At 35.5% G+C, this 13509-nt stretch overlaps 1 protein-coding gene across 1 annotated transcript; it reads left to right on the forward strand.

Annotated features, from left to right (window-relative positions):
• The first annotated feature begins 462 nt into the window (after positions 1 to 462).
• On the forward strand, positions 463 to 6279 carry LOC111919511 (cellulose synthase A catalytic subunit 2 [UDP-forming]). Its single transcript, XM_023915061.3, has 14 exons — positions 463 to 1241; positions 1716 to 1911; positions 1994 to 2190; positions 2296 to 2404; positions 2488 to 2653; positions 2758 to 3024; positions 3103 to 3448; positions 3534 to 3671; positions 3765 to 3890; positions 3994 to 4206; positions 4297 to 4579; positions 4662 to 4858; positions 4943 to 5293; positions 5392 to 6279. The coding sequence occupies exons 1-14, from the start codon at positions 1161 to 1163 to the stop codon at positions 5971 to 5973; spliced, it is 3252 nt and encodes a 1083-aa protein (XP_023770829.1). The 5' UTR covers positions 463 to 1160; the 3' UTR covers positions 5974 to 6279.
• Positions 6280 to 13509: the final 7230 nt, after the last annotated feature.

Genomic DNA, 13509 nt, shown 5'->3' on the forward strand with positions numbered 1-13509 from the left:
CTATTAGTAATTTCTTTTTAATTTAATAATTATATATAAATTAAATTGTTTAAATAATAATAAACAACTTGTTGCATAACACTCCAGCATTCCAAATTGCAAGAATTTGAAGTGGTGTTGTGCGATGAAAATAAGACTTACAACAATTAAATATGTGACAATGATGGCACCATTTCCGGGTATAAGAAATCTGGCAATATGCAGATCTTGAAATTTAAGATGGGTGAAGATGTTTTTCCTGGGATTAGGTGAGACCGTGCGAGTGGTATATGTAGTATGTTTCTCTCTCATTTGACAAAACAATTAGTAGAAAGTGAAAGTGAGTCACAAAACCCCACCTCTTCATTCAATTATTGCTACACTAATTCTTATATATAAAATATTAAAATAAATCTTTAGGTTTTTTATTTTATTTTTTTTGGTGCAAATCGAACCGACGATATGGGAATTTACCACTACACCCTTACCCGTTGAGTACCCTCCGAGAACCACCGTACCTGGACCCTAGTCTCCACCGCGGACCTCCGCCACTCCGGTAGGCCCCACTCTGTCCAAAATTTACAACTCATACTTCTTTTCTCTCTCTAGAATTATCAAAAAGGAAAGCCTCTCACACAGACAGATCCATCAAAGCGATCTGTGTCCCTTCTGTATTACGCGTTGAACTTTCAACGCCTTTCTTTCTCTCTCTTAAGAATTTAACACACAACCAGTTGTCTCTGTCGAGATCTCTTCTTCTTCTTCTACCTCTGATCCACACACCTCAATACTCCCCAAACTTTTTTATTCTCTCTTTCTCTCTCAAGAAAAGAATCAATCAATCACCAATTTTACCACTTTTGAGTGTGGGTTTTTATCTATTTACTTTCTCTTTTTACAAAATTACAGAGGTATTTGCTGTCTGCATTTCGTTGTCAGCCTTTTTTAAATGAGTTTGGTGGTTCTTGTGATTGGGTGTGTTTATTAAGAGAGTGAGTACTAAATAAGGAGGAAAAGAAATAGAGAATAGAGAGAGAGAGAAAGGGGGAAAAAGCTCTCTCCTTTCATCATTTCATGAGCTTCTTGAAGGGATTCGCCGTGTGAAGTGAGTTTTCATTCAAGATTTCAAGTCAGGTTTCTCTCGTGTTGTAAGCAATTGAATTGATAGTCCGTGTGATTCAATGGCTACCAACGGACGACTTATTGCTGGTTCACACAACCGGAATGAGTTCGTTCTAATTAATGCAGATGAAGTCGGACGAGTAAGTCAAGGATTCTTTCATAAATCTCCCAAAATCTCAATTGGGTTTCCACTTTTTACTTCCGTTTGCCCTAATTTCATTCTCGGGTTTTCGATTCCGACTCGATTTATGCATTTGCGTAGTTAATTTGAGTTCTTGTTGTCAAAAAGTAGGTTTGCAGCTGTAAAGTCTGGACCTTTCTGTATTAATTTCTGTCGGTGCCTTACAAATTAATACAATAATTTACTTTTCTGGACAACTTACAGTGACTACCATGTCAGAATTAGGTTTCAGTTCATCTGCATCTCAAATGTTATTACTTGATAACTACAAAAAGATCTTAATTGTTTTGCAGCACAATATCATTCTGATCACAATCATCTATAATGTTTCTTTTAAGTGCCGTTAGGTTATTGGTCGACTTTCGGTGAAGATCTTATGTGGATGTTGGATTTCTTGAATCTGAAGCTAAATTTTGTTTTTTTATTTCTCTAGGTGACTTCTGTAAAAGAGTTAAGTGGACAGATTTGCCAGATTTGTGGAGATGAGATTGAAATAACAGTAGATGGTGAACAATTTGTTGCTTGCAATGAGTGTGCTTTCCCAATCTGCAGACCTTGTTACGAATATGAAAGAAGAGAGGGAAATCAATCTTGCCCTCAATGCAAGACCCGATTTAAAAGGCTTAAAGGTACCAATAATCAAGATTGTTTCTCACTTTGATTTAGGGAAAATAAAAAAGAGAAGTTTTAACTTAATTCTGATAATTTCAGGGAGTCCTAGAGTTGATGGTGATGAAGAAGAAGATGAGTTTGATGACTTGGATAATGAATTTGATCTCCCTCATAGTGATTCTGAGGCAATGCTTTCTTCACGCCTCAACATTGGAACAAATGTTTCTGGTTTTGCAACTCCTTCAGATGCATATGGAGTCAACCCAGAGATCCCACGTCTTACTTATGGTCAAGAGGTAATAAATTATATACTGATATCAGTCATATCACAAGATTAATAACTTTCTTTGAAGATCAAAAATGGAGATTTGAGATTTCTGATTGTGAATTTGTTGAATTAGGATGATGGGATTTCATCTGACAAGCATGCTTTAATCATTCCACCATTTATGAACCGAGCAAAACGGATTCATCCTATGCCATTTTCTGATACTGCTTCATCTATCTCTTGTAAGTTTTTAGTTCTTGATTTGATTTTAATTGGAAGAAGATTCTTGGATTAGTTTTGATTGTGGTGGTTGATGGTGGTGCAGTGCCGCCTAGGCCAATGGATCCCAAGAAAGACCTGGCGGTTTATGGGTATGGGACTGTTGCATGGAAAGACAGAATGGAAGAATGGAGGAAAAGACAGAATGATAAACTTCAAATGGTCAAACACCAAGGAGATGGTGATGATGTGGATGATCCTGATTTGCCAAAGTAAGTGTTTTTTCTAATCTTTTCTACATAATAAACAAAGGGTATTTTTCTTTATAAGCAAACTAATGATCTTAATGTCAAATTTTCCTTTTCTTTGAATGTAGGATGGATGAGGGTAGACAACCACTTTCAAGAAAGCTACCAATTCCTTCAAGCAAGATAAATCCATACAGAATGGTGATATTAATGAGACTCGTGATTCTTGGATTCTTCTTTCATTATAGAATCCTTCACCCTGTGAAAGATGCGTACGCTTTATGGCTCACTTCAATTATATGTGAGATTTGGTTTGCTGTTTCATGGATCTTTGATCAATTCCCAAAATGGTTCCCAATCGAAAGAGAAACATATCTTGATCGTTTATCACTCAGGTATCTATTGTTTCCACAATCATCTTTTTCTTGATTTCTTGAGTTTGGATAAATGTTGAATGAGTTTATTTGTAACAGATATGAGAAAGAAGGGAAGCCATCTGAGTTAGCTCCTGTGGATGTATTTGTGAGTACAGTTGATCCATTAAAAGAACCACCACTCATCACTGCAAACACAGTGTTATCAATTCTTGCTGTTGATTACCCTGTGGATAAAGTAGCGTGTTATGTCTCTGATGATGGAGCTGCCATGCTTACATTTGAAGCTTTATCAGAGACATCAGAATTCGCAAGAAAGTGGGTCCCGTTTTGTAAAAAGTTTAGCATTGAGCCTCGTGCTCCTGAATGGTATTTTGCTGAAAAAGTTGACTATCTTAAAGATAAAGTCCACCCTGCATTTGTCCGTGAACGTCGCGCTATGAAGGTTTGGAATTTGGATTGAATCTTGTAAAAATTGATTTGATTTCTTGTTTTAGTTTTATTGACATGAAATTTTATTTGAAATACAGAGAGATTATGAAGAGTTTAAGATACGTATAAATGGACTGGTGCAAATGGCACAGAAGGTTCCGGAAGAAGGATGGACAATGCAAGATGGAACTCCATGGCCTGGGAACAATGTTAGAGATCATCCTGGAATGATTCAGGTTTGTGTGTGTGTGTGTGTTTACATTTTACAGTTTCTTTCTTTCTTCATATCTAAACATTCTTAAATTTTAATAATTTTTGTTTGTTAATAGGTTTTTCTAGGGCAAAATGGTGTTCGTGATCTTGAAGGAAACGAGTTACCACGTCTTGTTTATGTTTCTCGTGAAAAGAGACCTGGATTTGATCATCACAAGAAAGCTGGTGCCATGAATGCTCTGGTATAAGCTTTTTGCCACTTTTTTATGTTAAGGATTTGTAAAAAGCTCTTTTCATTGTTGAATGTTGATTATAATTTTGGATATTTATATTTTCTTTTTCAAGATTCGAGTGTCGGCTGTTGTTTCAAATGCGCCTTATCTTCTCAATGTTGATTGTGATCATTACATCAACAACAGCAAAGCAATCCGTGAATCCATGTGTTTCATGATGGACCCCACATCCGGGAAGAAAATCTGCTACGTGCAATTCCCGCAAAGATTCGATGGGATCGATCGTCACGATCGGTATTCGAATCGAAATGTCGTGTTCTTCGATGTATGTATCACCTAAACTGGATTCAAGTTTAAACATGATAATGTGAATAACTTTATCTAATTTCTTGTTATTTTTTTTGTGTTTGTTAAGATTAACATGAAGGGTTTGGATGGAATCCAAGGACCGATTTATGTGGGGACTGGGTGTGTGTTTAGAAGACAAGCTTTGTATGGATTCGATGCTCCAGCTAAGAAGAAAGCCCCTGGAAAAACCTGCAACTGCTTGCCAAAATGGTGTTGCTGTTGTTTCGGATCAAAGAAGAAGAAAACCAAAGGGAAATCGAAAACCAAAGAGAGTTCCAAAAAGAGTAAGAAGATGAAGGAAGCCTCAACTCAAATACACGCACTCGAGAACATCGAAGAAGGAATCGAAGGTAAAAACCAAAAACCTATCCTTTTCAACGAATTGAATTCTTTTTTCATTATATTTTGTAACCAACACATGTATTTTGACAGGAATCGATAGCGAGAAAACATCACTGATGCCTCAGATAAAATTCGAGAAAAAATTCGGTCAATCTCCCGTGTTTATCGCATCAACACTTCTCGAAGAGGGCGGTGTTCCTCCTGGCGCAACCTCAGCATCACTACTGAAGGAAGCCATTCATGTCATAAGCTGTGGCTACGAAGATAAATCCGAATGGGGAAAAGAGGTAAAACCCTAAAACTAAATACATAAATACGCAACTCAGATTTATAAAAGGTTCTTACGAAATTTGTTTATATGGAACGATTAGGTTGGATGGATATATGGTTCGGTTACTGAAGATATTTTAACTGGGTTCAAGATGCATTGCCATGGATGGCGATCAGTGTACTGTATTCCTAAAAGAGCAGCATTTAAGGGTTCAGCTCCGATTAATCTTTCAGATCGTCTTCACCAAGTTCTGAGGTGGGCCCTGGGGTCTGTTGAGATCTTATTCAGCAAGCATTGTCCAATATGGTATGGATATGGATGTGGTTTGAAGCCATTAGAGAGGTTTTCTTATATCAATTCGGTTGTGTATCCTTTAACCTCTGTTCCATTGGTTGCTTATTGTACCCTTCCTGCTGTCTGTCTACTCACTGGAAAATTCATCGTTCCCGAGGTAACAAACACATTCTATTGTAGTATTTTTTTTTGAGTAAGTTACATTTTTAGTCCCTGAGTTTATCTGATTTTTGCAATCTTGAATATGGTTTACAGATAAGCAATTACGCGAGTATTCTGTTCATGTTGATGTTTTTGTCGATTGCTGTAACAAGTATCTTGGAGATGCAATGGGGACGTGTAGCCATTGATGACTTATGGAGAAACGAGCAGTTTTGGGTTATTGGTGGAGTGTCATCTCATCTTTTTGCTCTGTTTCAAGGTCTTCTCAAGGTTTTAGCTGGAGTGAACACCAATTTCACAGTTACCTCAAAGGGAGGAGATGATGGTGATTTTGCAGAGCTTTATATCTTCAAATGGACAACACTTTTGATCCCGCCTTTGACTCTTTTGATTTTCAACATCATTGGGGTTATAATTGGGATTTCGGATGCTATTAGTAATGGTTATGAGTCATGGGGTCCGCTTTTTGGGAGATTGTTCTTTGCGATATGGGTGATTTTACATTTGTATCCTTTCTTGAAGGGTATGATGGGAAAACAGAGCAATGTTCCAACTATTATACTCGTGTGGTCGATCCTTTTGGCTTCGATTTTATCGCTTTTGTGGGTCCGGGTAAACCCGTTTCTTGATCGAGGTGGGATTGTGTTGGAGGAGTGTGGATTGGATTGTGACTGATGAAGATGGAAATGGAAATGGAAATGGAAAAATGGTGGAAGTATGTTTATGATGATGACTAGTAATAGTAGTAGTATAGAAGATGTGAAAAATGGATGTGTGTAGATAAAGAAAAGGGAAGGGATGAATTCATATTTGTTTTTGCAAAGTGTCTTCTTTTACTTCTGATATTAGTTTTAATTGATTCATTTAGATTTTTGTGAGGGGGTATGGGTAAAATCTGTGTAACCAAATCCCATGGACAACATAAAAGTTCTAGTTTTTTCTCTTTTTATATAATTTAATTAATATCCCAATTTTCATCAAGGGTATTATCTTTTTATTATTTGTAACATATTGAATGTGTGGCGTGAAATGTTTGCTTGTTGGAGATGCATACATATGAATGCGTACTATACATTGTATTTTATTGTATTTTTATTAGACAGAATCGGGGGGAAACTACATGGTTTAGTCAAAAAGATAGGCTCACCAAACATGTTTCCCTTGTAATTGCACCTATAAGGGGAAAGACTTGATAGGTAAGATCATAATATCGATCAAGTTGATCCATCTTCTTATTTCTATAAAAAGGAGACTAGACTCTAAAGTGATTAGGATATGCCGGTTTACATAATCGTTGGTCAAAGGAAAAATTTAGAGTGAGCCATAAGCCGTCTCATATGTTTTATGCTTGGACTCATGCATTACATATCATTATATTGCACATTATATTTATTTCTATTTTGGAAAGAGAAGTATATGTACTTAATTATGTTTTTAAAAGAAATGATATTAACCTATATCTTGGAAAGAGAAGCATATGTACTTATGTTTTGAAAAGGGAATCATATAGGCCTATTTTGGAAGAAGTGTGTATCAAACTTATGTTTTGAAAAGGAAAACACAGGTCTATATTTTAGAGAGAGAAGTATATATATGTACTTATGTTTTGAAAAGGAATACATACGAGACTATGTTTTGGAAAAAGAAATGTATGTACTTATGATCCGAAAAAGAAAGCATATGAAACTATATTTTGGAAAGAGAAGTGTATGTACTTATGTTTTGGAAAGGAAGACATATGAACCTATATTTTGGAAAGAGAATTGTGCACTTATGTTTTGAAAATGAGATATTAAATATCCTCCTACCATTTGTTCATATTTTTCCTCCTACCATATCAAATGTTGACAAATGGATTAAATGATTATTAATTTCATTAAATATCTAATTAAATGTGACACATGTCAACATCCGATATGGTAGGAGGAAAAGTAAGAACAAATAGTAGGAGAATATTTAATTTCTCTTTTCGAAGAGAAATTAAATATCCTCCTACCATTTGGACACTAGAAGACTTCAAGTAGAAAGCATACATTTTTCTTTTGGAACGACTAAAATTTATTAAAAGACACTAGTGTAAAAAAAAAAATAAATAAATAAATAAAAAAACTATTACATCAAAGTATGAAGAATAGGATTTTGAAGCCACAAATTCCTATCTATATGAGATTTATGCTTCCTAAGTTCCTATGCACGATAAAAAACAATGTTGTCAAAAAATATATCGTTTCTAGGGCTAACAAAATCAAACACACACTTGTTCCTGAATTTCCAAACGCATCACCAAGTTGTCGAAATAATCGAACCCAAGCAACCAACCCCTAAACATCACATACGAACAACATAGACGAGAAATCAAAATCACACCATTGACCAATCTTGGCCATCATCGAGTTCGCTACCTCACATCTCAGTAACAAGTGATTTGCATATTCCACGTTGACCCCACAAATTGCACTCAACACACTAGGCACGTCAATACTCCGGTCAATAAGATCATCTAAAGTCGATTTAAAGACACCATCCAAGGAATGGTGTTCACTTTAATGGTGATTAAAGTGTTCCACTTTGTTTGTAACCCACAATGAGGAAGAATGTATAGCATCATCAATGAACAAACGGGTATTTTAACCGTAAATTATAACCCGTTTGCTAACCCCCAAGATCTAAAAGAGCCAAGAATCAGGCTTGTTCGGCCCCTCCCTTCGGATTATGTCTCCATCTCCATCTACGGTCTTGGTTTTCTCTTTTGTCAACTATCGAGAGCAATCGGGATCTTTCAAGAGTCGCTTAGGGAACACCAAAAATAACTCCATATTTCCTATCCAAACATCTTTTTCTAAACAAAATGGACCTACCATTACCCATAACTTTTTTCAAAATAGATAAAGGAAAAATATGTTTTTCATGAAGCTTTAGAGTTGTTGAAACAATACCCGACCAAACACCTTTTAACAGCTAGGCGAGAGCCCACCATAAAGGCATAAACCCCCCACAATTGCCATGAATAGATTTCAAAACTCTAACCCATAAAGTTTCCTGATTATATGTCTATGTTTTTCTATGATTGTAACCCATACAATGTGTTCTCATCTTTTGGAAAAAGTTTTAATTGGTACCAATTTCCACCGTATGAAATGTTTTGGAAACCGAACACAAATAATATTGTTTTAAAATGGTATGAAAGGTGGGGGTTACAAAATACATTTGTTTTGATAAAATAGATAAAAAACATTACATGATCCAAAATGACTGTTGAGTGTTGATTACTGGAAATAAATTATTAAACTTGACAACTTAGGAAAAATATGTATCTAATTTTACAATCTAAAACAAAAAATATTGCATTTTCATATGTTGGAAAGATTAAAAATTATGAGCGTGTAAGGTATCATGACTTGTATGCTTCTTTTATTGTATCCATTGGTTTTAATAAGAGATTAAGCTAGCTGTGTCATGTCATTGCTGCTCGTATTCTTGATAGTATTACAATGTCGAGATTGCAATATTTGATGATTTTCATACTTTATTTTTTTTAAATCCTCAGTGGAAGAGGTACTTGGATGTATTTTAAGTTGAGGTACATGGCACACATGCCAGATATCATGTATGAACAAAGAGTGTGATATAGGTTAAGGTACAAATTCCAAAGGCACCACAAAAAAGTCTAAAACTTCCATGTCGATCGTTAGCTTTAACCAAAAAACAATGACATATGCTCTATTCTGATTCACCTTTGGTTTGTTCCATTTGGTTTGTTGCTCTTTAGGTTTTTTATTGTATTTTTAAGTTAAAACCTTCGATTAAATCCTTTAGATAATAAAAAGAAAGAAACTAAAAATTTTAAGGCTTACTTATAAGAAACAATCCAAAAGTATGAAAACAATTTATTTGTATTGATATCGCATGACTTTGTATGTCAGAATATAATAATCTAACACAACTACCCGAGTATAAGTTAAGCAAGCATGAGTTGCTAATGAAATTGAATCGGTGATACTGTGACTTTGGAATGCTGAATCGGTGAGAAGCTCATTATAATTTTGATTTTCAATTTTAGATGGTTGTAAGATTGTTTAGTGTTGATGGTTGATGATTATGATTTTCAATTTTTGATAGATGCATGATTGTTTAAAATAGGATTAGATTACTGATTTCATGGTGGTCAATGAAATTTCCAGTAGTCGATATATGCAAAAAGGATTGTTAGGAATTTGGCATGATCAAGGGAAATGAGTATTCTTGAGCTTTGATTTTTGAGTTGTAAGACACTGATCTTGATTATGGTATTACTTTTGCTTCAAAGATATTTATGTCATGATGCTAATCGGATTTGGTAATTGTGATTGTATTAATTCACACAACAAATTACAAGAGGGATATATATATATATATATATATATATATATATATATATATATATATATATATATATATATATATATATATATAGAGAGAGAGAGAGAGAGAGAGACAGAGAGAGAGGTTCCGTTGAGATTAAAAATAAAATAAAGATCTTGAGATTCAACCTCAATCATATATTTCACATTTGTCGTTCTAACCCTCTGGCGTATCGACGCGACATGTCTGTTATGATCATAACTGATTATATAGTGTAACATCCCGATGTTGAAGTAATTTCAATTTTAGCCCTATATATGGATAAACATTGCATTCTAGTCTGTGTACATGAGAAATGGTGCAAAATGGTCCATAGTGGCATTTTGGTAATTTCTGGCCAGAACTTAGTACGCTTGGCGTACTCTTCGTATGCACGGTGTACATGCGAGGGACCTAGTACATTAGGCGTACTCTTCGTATATTGGGCGTACATGCAAGGGTTTCAAACCCTAAAACTTAGGGTTTGCACCATATTTAAACAACTTTATGGCCCAAGACCTTCACCCTAATTAGCCTCCAACTGAGAATTCGACCCTCTAGCAAACCCTAAGTGAGAAGATTGCTTTTGAGCTCATTTGTGTGCTTTGTTGGTGTTCTTGAAGAAGAAGAAGTTGTTGCAAGGACCTTGAAGCTTGGAAGCAACTTAGATATGAGATTCCCCACTTTCTAGCAACCTCCAGAAGGTAAAAAGTTCATAACTTGATCACTCTATCTTGTAGATCTATTCATTTATTCATTTAGGGCATTTTTGGTCCCAAATATGGTGATTCTTGAGCATGACATGCTCTTAACCCAATAAGTCGTCCTTTCAGACCTTATGAGGGGTCTTAAGTGATAAAAATGTAGTCTTGATGCTTAGTTTTACTCCATGCATGCTATAGAAGGTGGATACTTTTAGAGAATATCACATTCTTTGATCTTTCCATCTTCATCAACACCCCAAACCCAAGTGGGTTCAAAGGCTTCAAAAGTTGTCATTCTAAACACTCTTTGATTGTGGTTTTTTTTTTTTTATTTCATTCTAACCTTTATAAATTGATCAATGATGGTTTGGTTTTATTATGAACTAAAAATAAACTTGTTATTTTTAAAGTCTTCCGTCGTCGATTTTTGTGAAAAACAAACTTATACTTTGTATCAAAACCCCTCACAATCCAAATGTCCAAAAAGCCCAAATTCCAAAATAGTCATCCAAGGCCCAAATATGGCTCAATTTTCCAAATTGGGCCCAAACCCCTTCACGGGCCTTCAACCAAAGGTCCAATAAAATATCCTTAACTCAAAATAATATTATGATGGCCTAACAAGTCCTTAATCATCTAGAGTCCAAACATAGCCCAACACCGTGAGCCCAAACATTTTGAAGCCCATCTTCTGATTACGAGAGGCGTACTTAGCTCGTACGCTAAGTGTACTTGCTTTGGGGCTGGTACGCACGACGTACCAGCTTGTACGCCCAACGTACTCCTAGCTTGGCCAACTTTCTTCATTCAACACTTATTTGGTTAAGACTTCGACCCAAATCTTAGATTTGACTTCCCTAAGGTGTCTATCACGTTAAGTTGCCAACTTTATGTGCATGCATGATCTAATGGGGCTCTAGAGTTCAAAAGAGCTTAATAAATGACTTAACACAAGCATGAGACCGAAACCACCATAAAGTTTTCACAAATATGCTTAAGAAACCCTTAATATGCCCATATCTACAAGGATAAGTTCCATAAACGACCTTAGCTCACAAAACCAACCAATAAGGGACCAAAATGGCCAAAAGCAAGCCAAGGCATAAATATATCAAATGAGGTGACAAGATTTGAACTTTATACCTCAACAACCACAAAATGAAGGTGCTAAAGCTGGATCTCTAAGCTCCCCTCCAAATAATGAGTCTTCAAGCTTCTTCTTCTACCACTTGAAGATGCACAAAACCTTCAAATAATCAAAACAATAGCTCAAAAGCACCACAAAAAGGCAAGGGACAAACTATGGTTTCAAAGGGTGGAGGTTGGTCTAAAATGTCTAGGAGGTGAGTTAATGAGGCTTAAATAGGGCACAAACCCTAAAAAAAATAGGGTTTCCCTTGGCCAGCGTATACCCAACGTAACCTATGTACGCCCAGTGTACGTGGTTCGAACCCACGATCAAGACTGTGCTTGTATGCCAAGCATACACTATGGTACTCCTCGCGTACTGGCCACAAGGATCACAATTGAGAAGTTTTAGCCAAGAAGGGCTAAATATGAAACTTACAAATCCAAGTGTTACAACTGTTGGGCTTTTATTCAATAACTAGTTTCAAAAACATAATATTTAGCAACGGAAGACTTGATAATTTGACTAATATAAAACAAGTTTATAATCCACCAAAGGATCTTCTTGCAAAGTTTGGAAAGAAAACAAGCACCAAATAAGAAGATGGATAAAATTACAACCTTTATAGTTCTTTGGATTCTCTTGGAAGGCTTGGAAGTTGATGAAGAATGTGGAACCTTTGAGACACCAACAATGACTTAACTTGATGTAGAATGCTAGTTCTTTTGTATAAAGCTCTTAACACTCTTAAGCTTGAAGTTCATAACCAATATAAACTTCAAGGGAGCATAAGCAAGTAGTAATTTCTTCAAGTGTTCAAAGCAAAAGAAGAGAGGATGAGAGAGCCAAGAGGCTCACGGTTTTGATGCATCTCTTAAGACTTGAGAATGAAATCCCCAGTCTCATATATATAGCATGCACAATACTCATGCTTCTTATTTATATAATAAAAAACCCATACTCTTATTTAAATAATCAAAGATCCATTCTCTTATTTAAATATTCAAGGATTCATACTCTTTTTTAAATATTCAAAAAACCATTCTCTTATTTAAATATTCAAAGAGCCATACTCTTATTTAAATAATCAAAAAACAATAATCTTCCTTTCGTACTCTTATTTTATAAAATAATAAAAGGAAAAAGGCAAAACTTTATATTTTAGAAACCACGTTTATAAAATATAAACTTTAACTTTTTGGTAAAAGACAAAAGAATTTGTTTAGTCCAAAATGTTGTGGATGACTTATTAATTCATACCATATGAATTATATATAATGTTATTTGCTAATGAAAATTATTATGTCCTAGAAATAAATAATTTTCAATTTAATTATAAGAGTTTATTGAATATTTATTAAAACCAATTCTAATAAATAATCAATTGTATCAATTTGTTGTTAGTGCGACCCATTAGTATTATATGTTAATTAGCAATATCACTTTAATATGATTCTTGAGCATACATGATCTTTCAACAACTCCAAACAACTCAGAGTCGGCAGAAGAGTTATGCTGACAAGCGTCGTTCAGATCTAGAGTTCTAGGTGGGGATATGGTTCTCCTGAAGGTGTCACATTGGAAAGGTGTCATCCGGTTCAGAAAGAGGGTCAAGTTGGGCCCCAGGTACATGAAAACTTTCAGGGTTTTGGCCTGGGTGGGTCGGTTTGCATATCACTTGGATCTTCATGAGGAGCTCAGTCGGGTCCATAACACGTTCCATGTCTCTCAGTTGCATAAGTGTTTAGTAGATGATTTTGCAGTAGTACTACTGGAGGATATTCAGGTAGATGACCGCCTGAACTATATTGAGAGACTGGTGGCGATCCTTGAACGGAAGACAAAAACCTTGAGGAACAAGGTTTTTGAGTTGGTGAAAGTCTAATGGAAACATCGCAAGGGTTCTGAATAGACGTGGGAGCTGGAGGATGAAATGACGGAGCACTACCTAGAGTTATATGGAGCAGCGGACTTCGATGACGAAGTCTGATTCAAGTG

This window comes from Lactuca sativa, chromosome 9 (assembly GCF_002870075.4).
Source record: "Lactuca sativa cultivar Salinas chromosome 9, Lsat_Salinas_v11, whole genome shotgun sequence".
Classification (NCBI taxonomy): domain Eukaryota; kingdom Viridiplantae; phylum Streptophyta; class Magnoliopsida; order Asterales; family Asteraceae; genus Lactuca; species Lactuca sativa.